The sequence below is a fragment of the Capricornis sumatraensis genome, chromosome 14 (assembly GCF_032405125.1).
Source record: "Capricornis sumatraensis isolate serow.1 chromosome 14, serow.2, whole genome shotgun sequence".
Lineage (NCBI taxonomy): Eukaryota > Metazoa > Chordata > Mammalia > Artiodactyla > Bovidae > Capricornis > Capricornis sumatraensis.
The window spans coordinates 29434305-29448828 of NC_091082.1; the positions used below are offsets into that span (position 1 = coordinate 29434305).

Sequence of the window (14524 nt, forward strand, 5' to 3'; positions counted from 1 at the left end):
ATGGCATAGAATTTATGGCTGAAATCTTGCAAAGCTTGTGTCAGCAGAGGAAAATAATTACTGTCACTTTCTTTGAGACACTTGGCTTTATGGTTCCTGTCACCTTTATCAAAACACATGGCTGATTTAGTAGCTCTATTTTTCATGGCAAATGGCCTGGTGTTACTTTTTTATGCATGTGGCCATGCCCATGAGATGACAATACTTGGGTAGACTGGAGCGGGACTCAACTTAGATAGTGAACTGGGATACTGTGAATAGTTTGGGTTTAATCCTGCTGTCAGTATGCCAGCTGAGCTTTTCTCTTGCCCTTTCCTCCTCTAGATTCTCAAATCCAAAGATTTAACATCTCCAACCCAGCGCTACATCGACAGCAAAGTTGTGAAAACCAGAGCAGAGGGCGAATGGCTCTCCTTTGACGTCACTGATGCTGTTCACGAATGGCTCCACCATAAAGGTGACCACTGCTCTCTGTTTTCCTCCTTCGATGTTCACTGATCCTAAATTATTTGCAAAGCACTGGCAGATGGAGGGGTATTCGATGCACAGAAAAATGACCTCCTCGATTTCATATTTTCCAGACAGGAACCTGGGATTTAAAATAAGCTTACACTGTCCCTGCTGCACCTTTGTACCATCGAATAATTACATCATCCCCAATAAAAGTGAAGAACTAGAAGCGCGATTTGCAGGTAAATGAAACTTGGGCAAAGGAGGTGGGGGAGGGAAGGCCTCTGTCGATACCCTGGGGGAATGAGGTCAGTTTGTGTGTGAAAATGAGATTTGTTTGGTCAAAGCTATGGCTGGGGTAAGATACATGAAGGCAGAAAGGGATTGGTTTCCAGTTTACATTGCTCGAAGCTGGGTGATGACTTGGCAATACTAATTGACAGACTTACCAGCCTTCCAGACTCTTAAAGAGCCTGTTAAGCCCTTCATTCTTCATTTAAGCAAACCAGCATTCCCTCAATGCTAATGTTATAGAAGAAAAAGATAACATGCATTCAAGGACATCCATTGATAATGCTCCCAAACCCAACATCAGGAATCCACCACTGGATTTCACAGAAGGATGTCCCCTCCTGCCACAGCCTTTGTGACTAACCTGATCTGTGTCAGAACACACCCCGTTTTCTGGCTGATGCCCAGTATTCCAAGTGGCTTCCTTATCAGGCTTTCATAATTAGTTTGCAAACAACAGAACAGAGTTTTAGTTGTTTCCCCAGTCTTGCTTACCTTTTAGTGAATTAGCCAAAAGTCGAAGGGGATGAGGTGATACCAAGGGTTCAAGTCATGTCTTCCACTAGACAACAAGTCGTTGGATGATGAGAGATGAGCAGAGGGTCTGGACCAATTGCGGGTGTAACACTTGCTCCATACCACCAGGTTAGGGAGCTGATCAGCCTTCCCTAGCTAACCCCACCAGGGACCTCCATCCCTTGGCCGAAGCCTCCAGTGGCCCTTGCTCACAGAAAAATCCTCCCAGAAGTCTAGAGATTTATTTCAGTCTCTAACCTAGTCATGATTCTTGAGAAGTACAGAGATTAAATGCTTAAGCTGGCAGTCTCTTGAGCATGCTCTGGGAAGCTCAGGTTTCTCCATCTCAGATGGAATTAGGAAAGTGTTGAGGATGCCATAAAAATCAATGAAAAAGCCCTTTCTTCACAGCTTCCCCAAACAGCATTAGGTAAGGGTGACTTCTGTTTCACTTAAACCTCATTCACGGCAGTTTAGTGTAAGGCTCAGTTTAGGTTCATGAGGAAAGTCTTTGAGTTGACCAGTCCTAGGAAGAGAGGAACCCAGCGGGTGACAAGGCATGTTCTATAGCCGTGTCATCAGTCGTTGAAGGCTTGAGCACAGCCTACGCTGAGGACTGACTGGACTACTGAGAACGAGTGCCCTTGGACTAGAGGTCAAAACTCCTTCTATAGTGACTTTCATAACCAACTCACCCTGCCTTGGACACTGAACTGCCTTCTGACAAGAGCCCCATTTAGTCGTGTTCCTTGTCGCTGGTACTCGTCCTGTCCGTTGCTGTGGGGAGTGAGCCAACTGCTGCCGCTGCTGTGTGGTCATCACTGCTGTTTGTGACAATAGACAAAGGGGGGGAGAAAGGTATGGCTGATTCTACTTGATGAAGGTAAAGCTAAATGTTTATTACCTGAATGCATTTTTTCAAGGTATTGATGGCACCTCTACCTATACCAGTGGTGATCAGAAAACAATAAAGTCCACTAGGAAAAAAAACAGTGGGAAGAGCCCACATCTCCTGCTAATGTTGTTGCCCTCCTACAGACTTGAGTCCCAACAGTCCAACCGGCGGAAGAAGCGTGCTCTGGACGCAGCCTATTGCTTTAGGTAAAGGAAATAAAAAGAAAACAAAAAAGGAATTGTGTCTCTGTTTAACTCCTGTACTGCCTTTGCCTTTTTTTTTTTAACTGAAAATGGACTTGAACTGTAACTCGTTGCTTAAAGCCGGGGAGAGAAAAATAGAGCCATCGTATTTTGTAACACCAGAAGTTTAAAGTTATTTCTATGCTGTCTTCATCAGTTCTTTAGCAATGAACCCACTATGAAGGGAGAAAACTAGCCCCTTGAGTTTCACCCCTTACCCCAAGTCTCTCTGAAGCACTTCGAGGCTGAAGGAGAAAAGGAACTCTCGACGCCCCAGAGCAAAGATAGGTTTGTTTGAGGAGCATGAGGGCGGCTCCCTAACTGGGGAGACTCGCCATCTGTAGGAGCCTTTCCTCTCCCTGAAGGGTGTGCATGCATGTGTGTATGCTAAATTGCCTCAGTTGTGTCCAATTCTGTGTGATCTTATGGACTGTAGCCCGCCAGGCTCCTCCGTCCATGGGATTCTCCAGGCAAGAACACTGGAGTGGGCTGCCATGCCCTCCTCCAGGGGACCGTCCCGACCCAGGGACTGAACCTGCATCTCTTACGTCTCCTGCATCGGCAGGCGGGCTCTTTATCATCCACGCCACCTGGCAGGGTGCCCATGGTCAGATCTCCTTCACAGACAGTAACAGTGATGAGAGAGATAGAAGAAAAGTGCTATTCGTCTTTTGCTACAGAATACGAGAGAAGTGGGGGTAGCATAAACTGGTCTCCTATTCCTACATGAGTTCATGGAGGGAAAGTGTGAATGTCCTTCTGTGGTTTCTTAGTGAGCCTGGTAAGAGAAAGGCTCTTTCTTTATGTTGTGAGCTACAGGGTGGTGAGAGGGCCTCGCTGATAAAGTGCAAGGAAAAGGGTGTTTTTTGTTTGCCAGAGCCAGTGGTTGCACTAATAAGCAAGATTCCGTGTTTCCTGATCTCTGGTTTATCCCTAGATCCAGGGCCAGGAAATGAAATAAAGGATTTTTTCTCAAAGGAAAATGCCTGAGATGGTTCTCTGTAAATAGCTGTTGTACTTTATCCATTTGCATTTGAAAAGGCAATAGAGGCTGGATGGCAAAACTGTGCTTTGCAGGTTGGAAGGGGCTTCGTCTCCATCGGCCACCTTTCTGCTTGTCTCATCCTGCAAGGGAAGGGTTTGGTTTTTGAGGACCCAGTTAAGAGGGTCAGAGTATAGAACTCCCAAGGGAAAACAGCCCAGCAAATCACCATCATACCCCATTATGAAAGTCTGTTGAGATTGCTTTACAACCATTGAAACCTTGTCTGTGGTATATGCTCATATACGTGTGTATGAAAGTCACTCAGTTGTGTCTGACTATTTGTGACTCCATGGACTGTAGTCTGCCAGGCTCCTCTGTTCATGGAAGTCTCCATGCCAGAATACTAGAGTGGTAGCTGTTCCCTTCTCCAGAGGATCTTCTCAACCCAGGAATCAAACCCAGGTCTCTTGCATTGCCAGTGGATTCTTTACCAACTGAGCCACCAGGGAACCCCAGTGCTCATATTTATTTGTTGAATAAACAAATGAGTCATTTTTCTGGTTTGGAATAAGGGACCTGGAGTGGGACGGAAATCAGCTTTAAAATCTCCATTACTCTTTCTTTTATCAGAAATGTGCAGGATAATTGTTGTCTACGCCCACTTTACATTGATTTCAAGAGGGATCTTGGGTGGAAATGGATTCATGAACCTAAAGGGTACAATGCCAACTTCTGTGCTGGAGCATGCCCATATCTGTGGAGCTCAGACACTCAGCACAGTAGGGTAAGTACAGGCTTCACTTGTCTCTTCGTTCTTGGGCTGCTAATTGTAACTGCTGATAGTTTTACTGAATGGATTCTCAATAGCCTCATGCCCTTTTGTCACCACACATAAATGGATGCTGGAGAAACCCTTTTGAATGATGAGAAAAAATTCAGGCTGTAGGTCAAGGCAGAAAGCAATACTGATGAGTTTAGACAAGTAGATCTGGCCTTTCCAATTAGCCTGTAAGCAACTTAAAGACAATTTTCTTTAATTTTCTGTTTGTTTTATGTTCTTAACAGCTGTAAGCATAAACAGGTGGAATCAATATCTTACTGTAAGATACTGTTAAAATGTGCAGGGACCCAGTTCTCTAGATGAAAAAAGGATGTGTTATCACTCAATCAGGGTCTATCCTACTAGAAAGAACACTGAGGACTTCTGTAGACGCTTTGGTGGAGTGATTCAGTGTTGTCGTTGTTCAGTTGCTAAGTCATGTCTGACTCTTTGCGACCCCATGGACTGTAGCCAGTCAGGTTGTCTGTCCATGGGATTTCCCAGGCAAGAATGCTGGAGTGGGGTGCCATTCCCTTCTCCAAGGGATCTTCCTGGATCAGGGATCGAACCCGCATCTCCTGCATTGGCAGGCGGGTTCTTTATCACTGAGCCACCAGGGAAGCCTGAGTGATTCGCTTGCTTGCTAAGTCGCTTTAGTCATGTCTGGCTCTGTGTGACCCTATGGACTGTAATCCTCCTGTCCATAGAATTCTCCAGGCAAGAATACTGGAGTGGGTTTGCCATGCCCTCCTCCAAGGGATCTTCCTGACCCAGGGGTTGAACCCATGCTTCTTAAGTCTCATCTCCTGCATTGGCAGGTGGGGCTTTACCACTAGTACCACCTGATTCACTGGTGTATAACAATTACAAAATCATTTAATTTCTTTGAACCTCAGTTTCTTATCTGTAAAAAGAATAAAAATTATTTTTTGAAATAATAATGTCCAACTCAAGAGTAGATGTGAAGAACATAAGATGATATATGCGACAATGATTTGAAAATCAGTATCTCTAAGTCTTTTTGAATATAACCTAGAGTAAGTGAGAATCTGAAAATTTTATTAAGTTACTTTGATGAGGAATGAAATCTCATTCAGAAGTCAGGTCCCAGAGTAGACGCCATGAGTTCCCAGCCCAGATTAACCAAGACTTTTTCTATGTAATAGTGATATTTTTCCAAATGCTTCTTTCCTGGTGCCTTGTCATGTAGAATTTTAGAGATGGAAAGGACTTGATAAGTTATCTTGTCCACCCTGTAGTACTATCCATAAAATAGATAAATAGCAAAGACCTATCGTACACCACAGAGAACTGTGCTCTGTATTTTGTAATGACGTATAAGGGAAAAGAATCAGAAAAAGAATATATATTAAAGATATATATCTATATAGGGTTGACCAAAAAGTTCGTTCAGATTTTCCATAACATCTTAACCCCAGTGATTTTTTTGGCCAGCTCAATACATATATATGTATAACTGAATCACTTTTCTGTACACCTGAAACTAACGCAGCATTTTAAATCAACTGTATTCAATAAAAAAAAATCATAATATAAAATACAAAAAATTGGTTATATTGTCCAAATCCTTCATTTTTTCTAGAAAAGTTAGGGTCTATATCATGTAGATGACTTACCCAGGATCAAACAGTTGGTGACAAACCAAAGCTTAGGATGCAAGACTCCTGGTTTTGTAACTCGACCTTCATTTGCTCTGTCTTGGCTACACATTGGGGTTATGCCTCTGTAAATCTTCTTATTAAAGGAGCATTAGAAAAATTGCCTTTCACTGCAGGGTAGGAAAATGAATCCGCTGCCAAAAAAAGATCGCATAATGCGTTCAGCTGAATTCGAGAGTTTGGGGAATATCCATTATTTTGGACAATCTGTCTTAGAAAGTGCCTCTTGTGTTCAGTGCAAGAATCACGTGTTGGTGGAGGATAAAGTTTATTTATTGACAAATGCTTACATCCACAAAACTTTCAGTTGACAAACATGGCCCCCCTTCCTTCAGCTGTTTTGCCGACTCCCCTGGAGATTGTTGGCTCTCGGGACTGACCACGTGCTTGGCCATGTGAGGGAAGCTTGCTCCTGCCTGTCCCTTTGTCTGAGCTCTCAGGCCAGGCTGCTTCAGCTGGGCTGTGGCAACAGTAGCCGTAATGTGGGAAGGCCCCGTTGCCAAGTAGAAACATAATTCTCCTTCTTGATACACAGAGGGAGTGTGTGAAGGCTGAGACCATGCTTGTTTTTCAAGGAGAGAGGAAGAATCACTGTCATGATCACAAATATGTGGTTTGGACAGTTACCCAAAAAGCCAGAGGTAGCTTAATAAAGTAGTCAGTGTTGGTGTGCTGAACAGATTTTCTGTCTTAGGCTGAAAATGTTGCCATGGATCTCGAGGAAAAGGTCACTTGGTGTTTGACTAACACGTTAATGGCATCCTTGGAAAGGTCTCTTTATCATCACTGGGGATGTGCCATACTTCTGTTGGTAGAAGTCACATGCTCCTTTGATAGAGGACAGGGTTAAAGGTATAGCGCAAACTGTAGAACTTCCTTTCCGTTCTGTACTTAGCCACTACTATTTACCACATGAAAAGTTAAATGGAGGGTTGATTATTATTATTATATTTTTATTATTATCATCATTGTCATAAGCAAAATGTAATCAACTGGATAATTAAGAACATAGATTGCTTATTTTTTCACATGATTGTATTTATGAAGCAATGACAAATGAAAAGAATTTGAACTTTTTTTTTCTTCTAAATGAAAATTTTAGGTGGCATTAAATTGGCCTGAGAAGATGCTTAGCATAGAAATATTTCACACTGCAGACAGGTGTCTTTTGCTCTACCTAAGGATAGATTAACATTCTGCTAAGAATTTTAATAAAGAAAACATTATTCTCTTACTTATTTGTGTATTTGTTTCTTCACCTAGCACGTGAGTCTCATTTTGTCCAGAGAAGTCTTACTAGGGCTATAAGGTTTTACAAAAAGAAAAATGAAGTGTATAGAGTCTCTGACCTCAAGGGAACTCTTTGTCTGGGTGGGGATTGAAAATATCTACCCATGAAACAACTTCAGTTATGAAGTGTAGTGCCGTGCTTGTGGGTAGTCACTCAGTTGTGTCCGTCTCTTTGTGACCCCATGGACTGACTGTAGCATGCTAGGCTCCTCTGTCCATGGGGATTCTCCAGGCAAGAATACTGGAGTGGGTAGCCATTCTCTCCTCCATGGGATCTTCCCAATCCAGGGATTGAACCAGGGATTGAATCCAGGTCTCTCGGCATTGCAGATGGATTCTATAGCTCAGTTGGTAAAGAATCCACCTGCAATGCAGGAGACCCCAGTTTGATTCCTGGGTTGGGAAGATCCGCTGGAGAAGAGAAAGGCTACCCACTCCAGATTCTGGCCTGGAGAATTCCATGAACTGTATAAAGTTGCAAAGAGTCAGACATGACTAAGCTACTTTCACTTCACTTCACTTCTTTACCATCTGAGCCACAAGGGAAGCCCAAGGATACTGGAGCAGGTAGCCTATCCTTTCTCCAGGGGATCTTCCCAATCCAGGAATTGAACTGCATTGCAGGCAGATTTACAAGACCAAATGCCAAGTTTGGTATTTGGACCTAGTTTTCTGAGGGCCTGGGAAAGTGCAGACAACAAAGCTGTGATCAAAGTAAAGACTCATTGGAAAAACTGGAAAATCTGTTGAATGAGCAGTTTCATCCAATGTATGAGAAAAGGATTCTGTAGGAAAATGATAAACTCAGGGATTCTTGGGAACGCCTCCCCATTTGACTATAGTTGGAGGATAAGTAAAATGTAAGCCCCAAATCATTTAAACAGCCTACTCAGTACTGGAACTGATAACATTGTGCGATGGTTCTATTTAAAAATAACTGCCTTAGTTTTTTAAGGAATCTCCAGACCGTTCTCCATAGTGGTCAGGATGGAGGAAACACATGTATACCTATGGCCAGTGCATACTGATAATTCATGTTCGTATTGTATGGCAAAAGCCATTACAATAATGTAAAGTAATTATCCTCCAATTAAATAAATACATTAAAAAAATAACTGCCCTTAATTTTGTTTGGGCTTTTTCTATGTTTTCTTTCTTCTCCTGCGTTCTTTCAGGTTCTCAGCTTATACAATACCATAAATCCAGAAGCGTCTGCTTCCCCTTGCTGCGTGTCCCAAGATTTAGAGCCGCTCACCATTCTCTACTACATTGGCAAAACACCCAAGATCGAACAGCTTTCTAATATGATTGTCAAGTCTTGCAAATGCAGCTAAGATTCTCGGAAAAAGTGACAAGATGATAATCGCACGATGATGATGGTGATGATGGTGACAGAGGCGATGTTTGTAACAAGAAAACACAAGAGAGCCTTGCTTCATCAGTGTTAAAAAAAAAATTTGAAAAAGCGGTACTAGTTCAAACACTTCGGAAGTTTGTGTTCTGTTTGTTAAAACTGGCATCTGAAACGAAAAAAAAAAGTTGAAGGCTTTATATTTTACCTACTCTGTAAGTGAGAGAGACAAGAAGCAAAACCTTTTTTTTCTTAAGAAAAAAATAAACACTGGAAGTATTTGTTAGTGTTAATTATGTGAAAGAAAACAAACAAACAAACAGGAAAACCCCGTTCAGTGGAGTTGCTGTACATATGTTCTTATCCCATGCCTCACTTGATTTTTCTGTATTGCTATGCAATAGGTATCTTTCCCATTCTTACTCTTAGAGTTAACAGTGAGTTATTTATTGTGTGTTACTATATAATGAACATTTCATTGCCCTTGGAAAATAAAACAGGTGTAAAAAAAGTGGAGACCAAATACTTTGCCAGAAACCCATGGATGGCTTAAGGTGAACTTGAACTCAAATGGGCCAGCAAAAAGAGGTCATATTAACAAGATGAAAAATGCGAGTGAGATCTATTATATGACCGAGCGAGTCTGCATAAAGAGAAAAGACCCTGCAAATATATGCTCTGTACCAACTGCCCGAGGAAGTTTCTTGTAAGGTTCAAAACTGAAAAGCCTGTTAATAAAGGAAACTTTCAGTCAGATTAAGTCTGTAAGATTTTTTTGTTCTCCTTAATTGTAAATGGTTCTTTGTCAGTTTAGTCAACCAGTGAGATGTTGAGATGTTTAAACACGTACTGGTCAAACTTCAGACCTTAAAGTATTGCTGTGTAGCTATGCTCTAGATTTTTCTTTCATTTCGGTGTATGTAACCGTACCTATATTATTACAATAGATGGGTATAGAAGCCAGTATAATTGGAAACACAACTGCAGATCTCTTTTGCAAATGATGGAATCAAAACATTAACTACTTTATGTGTAATGTGTAAATTTTTTCCATATTTTTTAATGTTCTATTGTAACGCCAACTCTGATTTAGATTGGACTTAAATTTGGGCTCTTTCTAATGATCATTGGGAATTGTGTGTTTCCTTTAGCTGGCCAGAACTTTTGAATAAAGCCCCTGTATTTCGACTTGCACTACAAACACATGTTTGATAGTATTTGTTCCACTTGTGCTTTTTCATTGTCCATTACTATGACATAAACTACCTGAGTCCACTTGTCCTTTTTTTCTTTTATAAAAAGACATAGTTTTTCTTCATTTTCTAAGCATCATTACTAATCAATTCAGACATTAACAAGCTTCTATTTTAGGAAAATTGGGGATTATAGATACATAGATAATTGAGGTGAAATGTTTAGTTTTAGCAAGGGCTTAAGGATCTGACTGGAACTCAGAGTCTTAGTGACTGGTTTAAGAAAGGTGTCTCTAACTTGGTTTAATCAGTATTTTCACAGAATTCTGCTGTTCAAAAACAGAGCAGACAGATCACAGGAGACAGCTTTTTCTTTAATCGAGTTTTTAGTGTTCAGGGAAAAATGGAAAGATTAACATTTCGGTTGATTTTTTTTAAGGAAGAAAAAATAAACCCATGTCAGCATAAGTCATTTAGTGTATTTCACTGAAATTAAGGTTTTATAGATGTTCTTTGAAGGTTGCAAAGGCACAAGGCAAATTCTCCCATGATCAAAAAGTCCGTTCTTTCCTCTGAATGAGACTTACCAAATCAGAGGCTAGAATTTACCTTCCCGAAATACATGATTTGCTACATTTTTGCAGAGGAGGTAACCTTATGTCAGGGTTTGCAGGATATGTCAGTTTGTCAGTTGTCTCTTATTTAGCTTTAGAATAATCATTAATAGACAATGGAATATTTGCAGTTTTACCTAAAGAGCAGCACAGTGAGGTGTGAATCCAGAGTGAAGTTGTTTGATATAGTATAATACTTCCTTTTCTTGGAATTTCCTGGCCATTATTAAAATGACAAATTGGATTTGTTTGAAAACTGGAAAAGCAAGAGATAGGATGCCACAATACCAAATAACCTTTGGATTGGGTGAAACCCAATCCCAGATTGGAGTGTGTGTTTTTTTTTTTTTCTCTTCCACTTTTCTATTCATTCTATGTAAATCACTTTTATTTCTGCAGGTGTTTTCTTCTCAGATAGAATGACATTTTTGTTTTGTATTATTTTGTCTTTCCTCATGAATGCACTGATAATATTTTAAATGCTCTATTTTAAGATATCTTGAATCTTTTTTTTTTTTTTTTTTTTTTAGTTTGGGGGGTTCTATAAGGTCTTTATTTCCCAAAAGTAAATATTACCATGAGACGGGAGGGAGGTGGGAGGGAATGGGGAAAATGTTAGTATGTGGGTGGGATGGGGCTACAGTTTTTCTGTGTTAAACAGCAATGCAGTTTTATGGTTGGCATGATTTTTTTTTTAAATGGAACATAAGAATAGCTGTTTTGTATTTTGATGACTGATTACGCTGTATTTTAACACAATGTATGTCTGTTTTTGTGGTGCTCTAGTGGTAAATAAATTATTTCAATAATATGTCGATGTGTTTTTCCTGTCCATTGTAGAGATCAGAGAACGCTTCTAATGCAGAGGGCGTAAGTTCAAACTAGAAAAGTCGTACCAGCTTTAAGATCATGCTTTTTTTTTTTTTTCAAAGAGATTCAGTCCAGAGATGTCATACTTTATAGTTCAAGAGCCAGGATATATCTATCAAAGCCTGAAGAAAACCCTGTGCAGTCGTTTTATTCCCTTGTTTATTGCTATTTGGTAATTGTTGGAGATTTAGTTTCCATCCAGCTTGACTGTCTACCAGAAAAAAATGCAGAGAGATGTTTGGACCATGCTTTGGCTTTCTGATCCTATGTTCTGCCAACCTCAGGGCCAAAAGAACTGGTCTAGACAGTATCCCCTGCAGCCCCATAACTTGGATAGTTGCTGAGCCAGCCAGATATAACAAGAGCCATGTGCTCTTCGGGATTGATCGTTGAGAGCAGCTACTCCTCTCTCTATTTCTCCCCTTCTGCTGTACCAAAAACCCCTTATTCCCGCAAGCTTCCTTGGCTGTTCCCTACAAGTCCAGACTTTGCAAGCGAGTTGCCAGTCTCTTAATAAATAGAACTAATTTTAAAAAAAAGTCATTGTGGCTCTATCTGATTGCCCGCTTTATCTCATGAGAGAACTAGTTTGTGCCTGCTGTCTAAAAACATCACCTAGAAACAAACCATCCAGTCAGACGAATAGGTAAAACAGAAAATGGTTCCTTTTCTGCCATTTGTGTTTCATCTTTTATATTCAACTCATAGAGGAAGTGTTTCACTTTGAAATAATTCACGTGTGCTTCTCTGGAGGAGCCAGTACCAGACCAGTACCACCCCACATCACCTTTATCTGACATGTGAGAATAAGAGGGTATCATAGGGTTCTGATACCCTCATAGGGTTCTTAGGGTCACCTAAGAGCTATATCAGCTTGGACAAATTTGTCAGCCACTCTGAGCCTCTGTTTCCTTATCTTTAAAATAAGGATGAGGTGACCTGCTCTACAGGGCTTTGCATGTTTGCTTCTGTGCCCTTACTATTGTTAAATAAATGGACGTACAGAAAGTACTTTGGTGTTTGGCTTGTAGTTGATGGTCAGTAAATCATAGACTTAACAACATTTCCCAAACCGAGCTGGTTTGGCCTCAGCAATCCTGTTGTAATGAACTTTTTAACGTCTGTTCAGACTTTAAGCTGGGGCCGTATTTCTTCCTCTTGTTACTAAATGTGTAACCTCTAGACTCTAATCTCATCAATGAATCAGGCCATCAGTTATTTCAGAGAATATTCTGTTGCTCTGTTTCTTAACTGTTTGGTTACATGACTGACGAGAAATTGTTTCAGATGGTGGGGAAATGTTCAGCTGAGACTTTGCTTCCAGTCCACCAACTGAATTCAAAATACCAGAGTCAAGGTGGCTAGTTGAAGGACCCGTTTTCTAAGATGATAGTTGTGAGAACTCCAGTTTGTTGAGCACCCACCAGCTATGTGCTTTATTATCTTACTTAATCTCACATATCACCCTAGGATGTAGGGTTTTTTGATAGAATTCCATTTTATAGAGAAGTAAGCAGACTCAGAATGGTTAAATGACATGTCCAAGGTCACCCAGTTTGCAGGAGGAGGGTTGAGAACTTCATTGGTCAATACACTAGCTACTAGCCATGTGTGACTTTCAAGCTATTGAAACGTGGTGAGTCTGAACTGAGATATTCCAAGGTATGATATACAAACCATTCTTTGAAGACTCAGTCCAAAAAAGAAAGAATGTAAAATGTCTCATTACTTTTTTATATTGATTACATGTCTAAATACTATTTTGAATATATGGGATTAAATAAAGTATATTATTGAAATTATTTCAGCTGTTTCTTTTTACTTTTTTAATACAGTTACTAGAAAATTTAAACTTACATATGGAACTTGTACTCATACCCTATGTTCTATCTCTCTAGAATTTCTTTTTGATTCTTAGAATTTCCCCATCTCTCTGCTTACTCTGCCCATCTCTTCTTGCATGCCATCTACTTTCTCCATTAGCGCCCTTTGCATAGTGTTGTTTGTCAGTCGCTAAGTTTTTGTCTGACTCTTTTCACCCTCATGGACTGCAGCACACCAGCCTTCCCTGGCATATTAATCATAATTGTTTTAAATTACAAATCTGGTAACTCCAACATCCCTGCCATGTCTAGTACCATCTATCTCTCCATCCTTGGTGGGAGGGGGGTTGCCTAGTTTCCTCTTCTCTCTTTTGGATCCAAGAAGATTTACTGATTTTTTTCAGTCTGTTCAGCTTTTTATTAGTTGTTAGGACAGAGTGGTGATTCCTAAGCTCCTTACACGTGGAGCCAGAAGTTCTTTCTACCTCTGTTAGACAGCTCTCTATTAGAATAGAGAATAGAATGGTGTAGATTTTGATAACAGCTCTGTTCAAAGACTAAGCTATTCCCATAAACTGTATGACCAGCTTTTGTTTTTGTAATTAACCTATGATTAAACAATACTGAGTCAAACACTATGAGACTGTTTTTGTAGGTTGTGATTTGTTGAATGTCGCCAGTTCTTTAGGGTTCAGCCTAATAGTTGGAACTGATCGACAGATGTATTAATGAAAATACAAATAGCTCTACTGGCAAATCTCTAGATAAAATAATGATTACATATCAGCAAAGCACTACTGAGACAGTACAACCTATTTCTAGGGTAGATAGACTATTGTAGCAAATATTTTCAGTCCATAGAAATCTTCATTAATGTACCTGTAATGACGTTTTTCTACTGTGTTGAAGTGGGCTGGGAAAGCCAGATACTCACTGTGCTCCTTCAAGTCAGTGAGAGGACATTGCTTTCGTATCCGTGAATAAACTGTACCACCTTTACTAACGGGTCTTGGAAGGGTGGATCCAGACTTTGTGTTCCCGAAGCTTATATAAGGGAGGATCTTGTTTTAGAGAAAATCAAAATTACAAATACAAAATTAGAGTCAGAGCCTTTGAAAAGGCCCATAGAAGTGAGAAGCTGGAACATTTTGAGCTGTAAGAGCTTCACTGAAACTGGCCTTGGGACTTCGAGCTAGCACATGCCTTTGTTCCTATCAGATGGTCACCTTGTAATTCTAGCAAAAACTAGATCCCATCTCTTTTTCAATCATCTGTTAAATCACGTCTTGTGTGCTGAACAAAGGAGAAGATGACCGTGGTTTTTCTAACATTCTGGATCAGAGGAATAGAAGCGATGTTATTTTTATACCTCTTTTGAAACACCCCATGAGATTGGAGATACAGTTCATATAAATATCAGGTAGTTGTATCATGGATACGAATAACTTCTGAAATTGCAAATTTCAATTAACTTTGTTTGAAAGGAAAGAATTGCTTTGATCCCC

At 40.3% G+C, this 14524-nt stretch overlaps 1 protein-coding gene across 2 annotated transcripts in view; it reads left to right on the forward strand.

The window, feature by feature from the left end:
- TGFB2 (transforming growth factor beta 2) overlaps positions 1–8600 on the forward strand; it is an 89524-nt gene extending 80924 nt beyond the window's left edge. For both annotated transcript variants that reach the window (XM_068986114.1, XM_068986115.1), the window contains 5 exons: positions 325–457; positions 582–692; positions 2181–2358; positions 4010–4163; positions 8344–8600. In XM_068986114.1, the coding sequence (XP_068842215.1) occupies positions 325–457; positions 582–692; positions 2181–2358; positions 4010–4163; positions 8344–8502 (735 nt within the window). In that variant the 3' untranslated portion in view covers positions 8503–8600. The remainder of the gene's footprint in view (positions 1–324; positions 458–581; positions 693–2180; positions 2359–4009; positions 4164–8343) is intronic.
- Positions 8601–14524: the final 5924 nt, after the last annotated feature.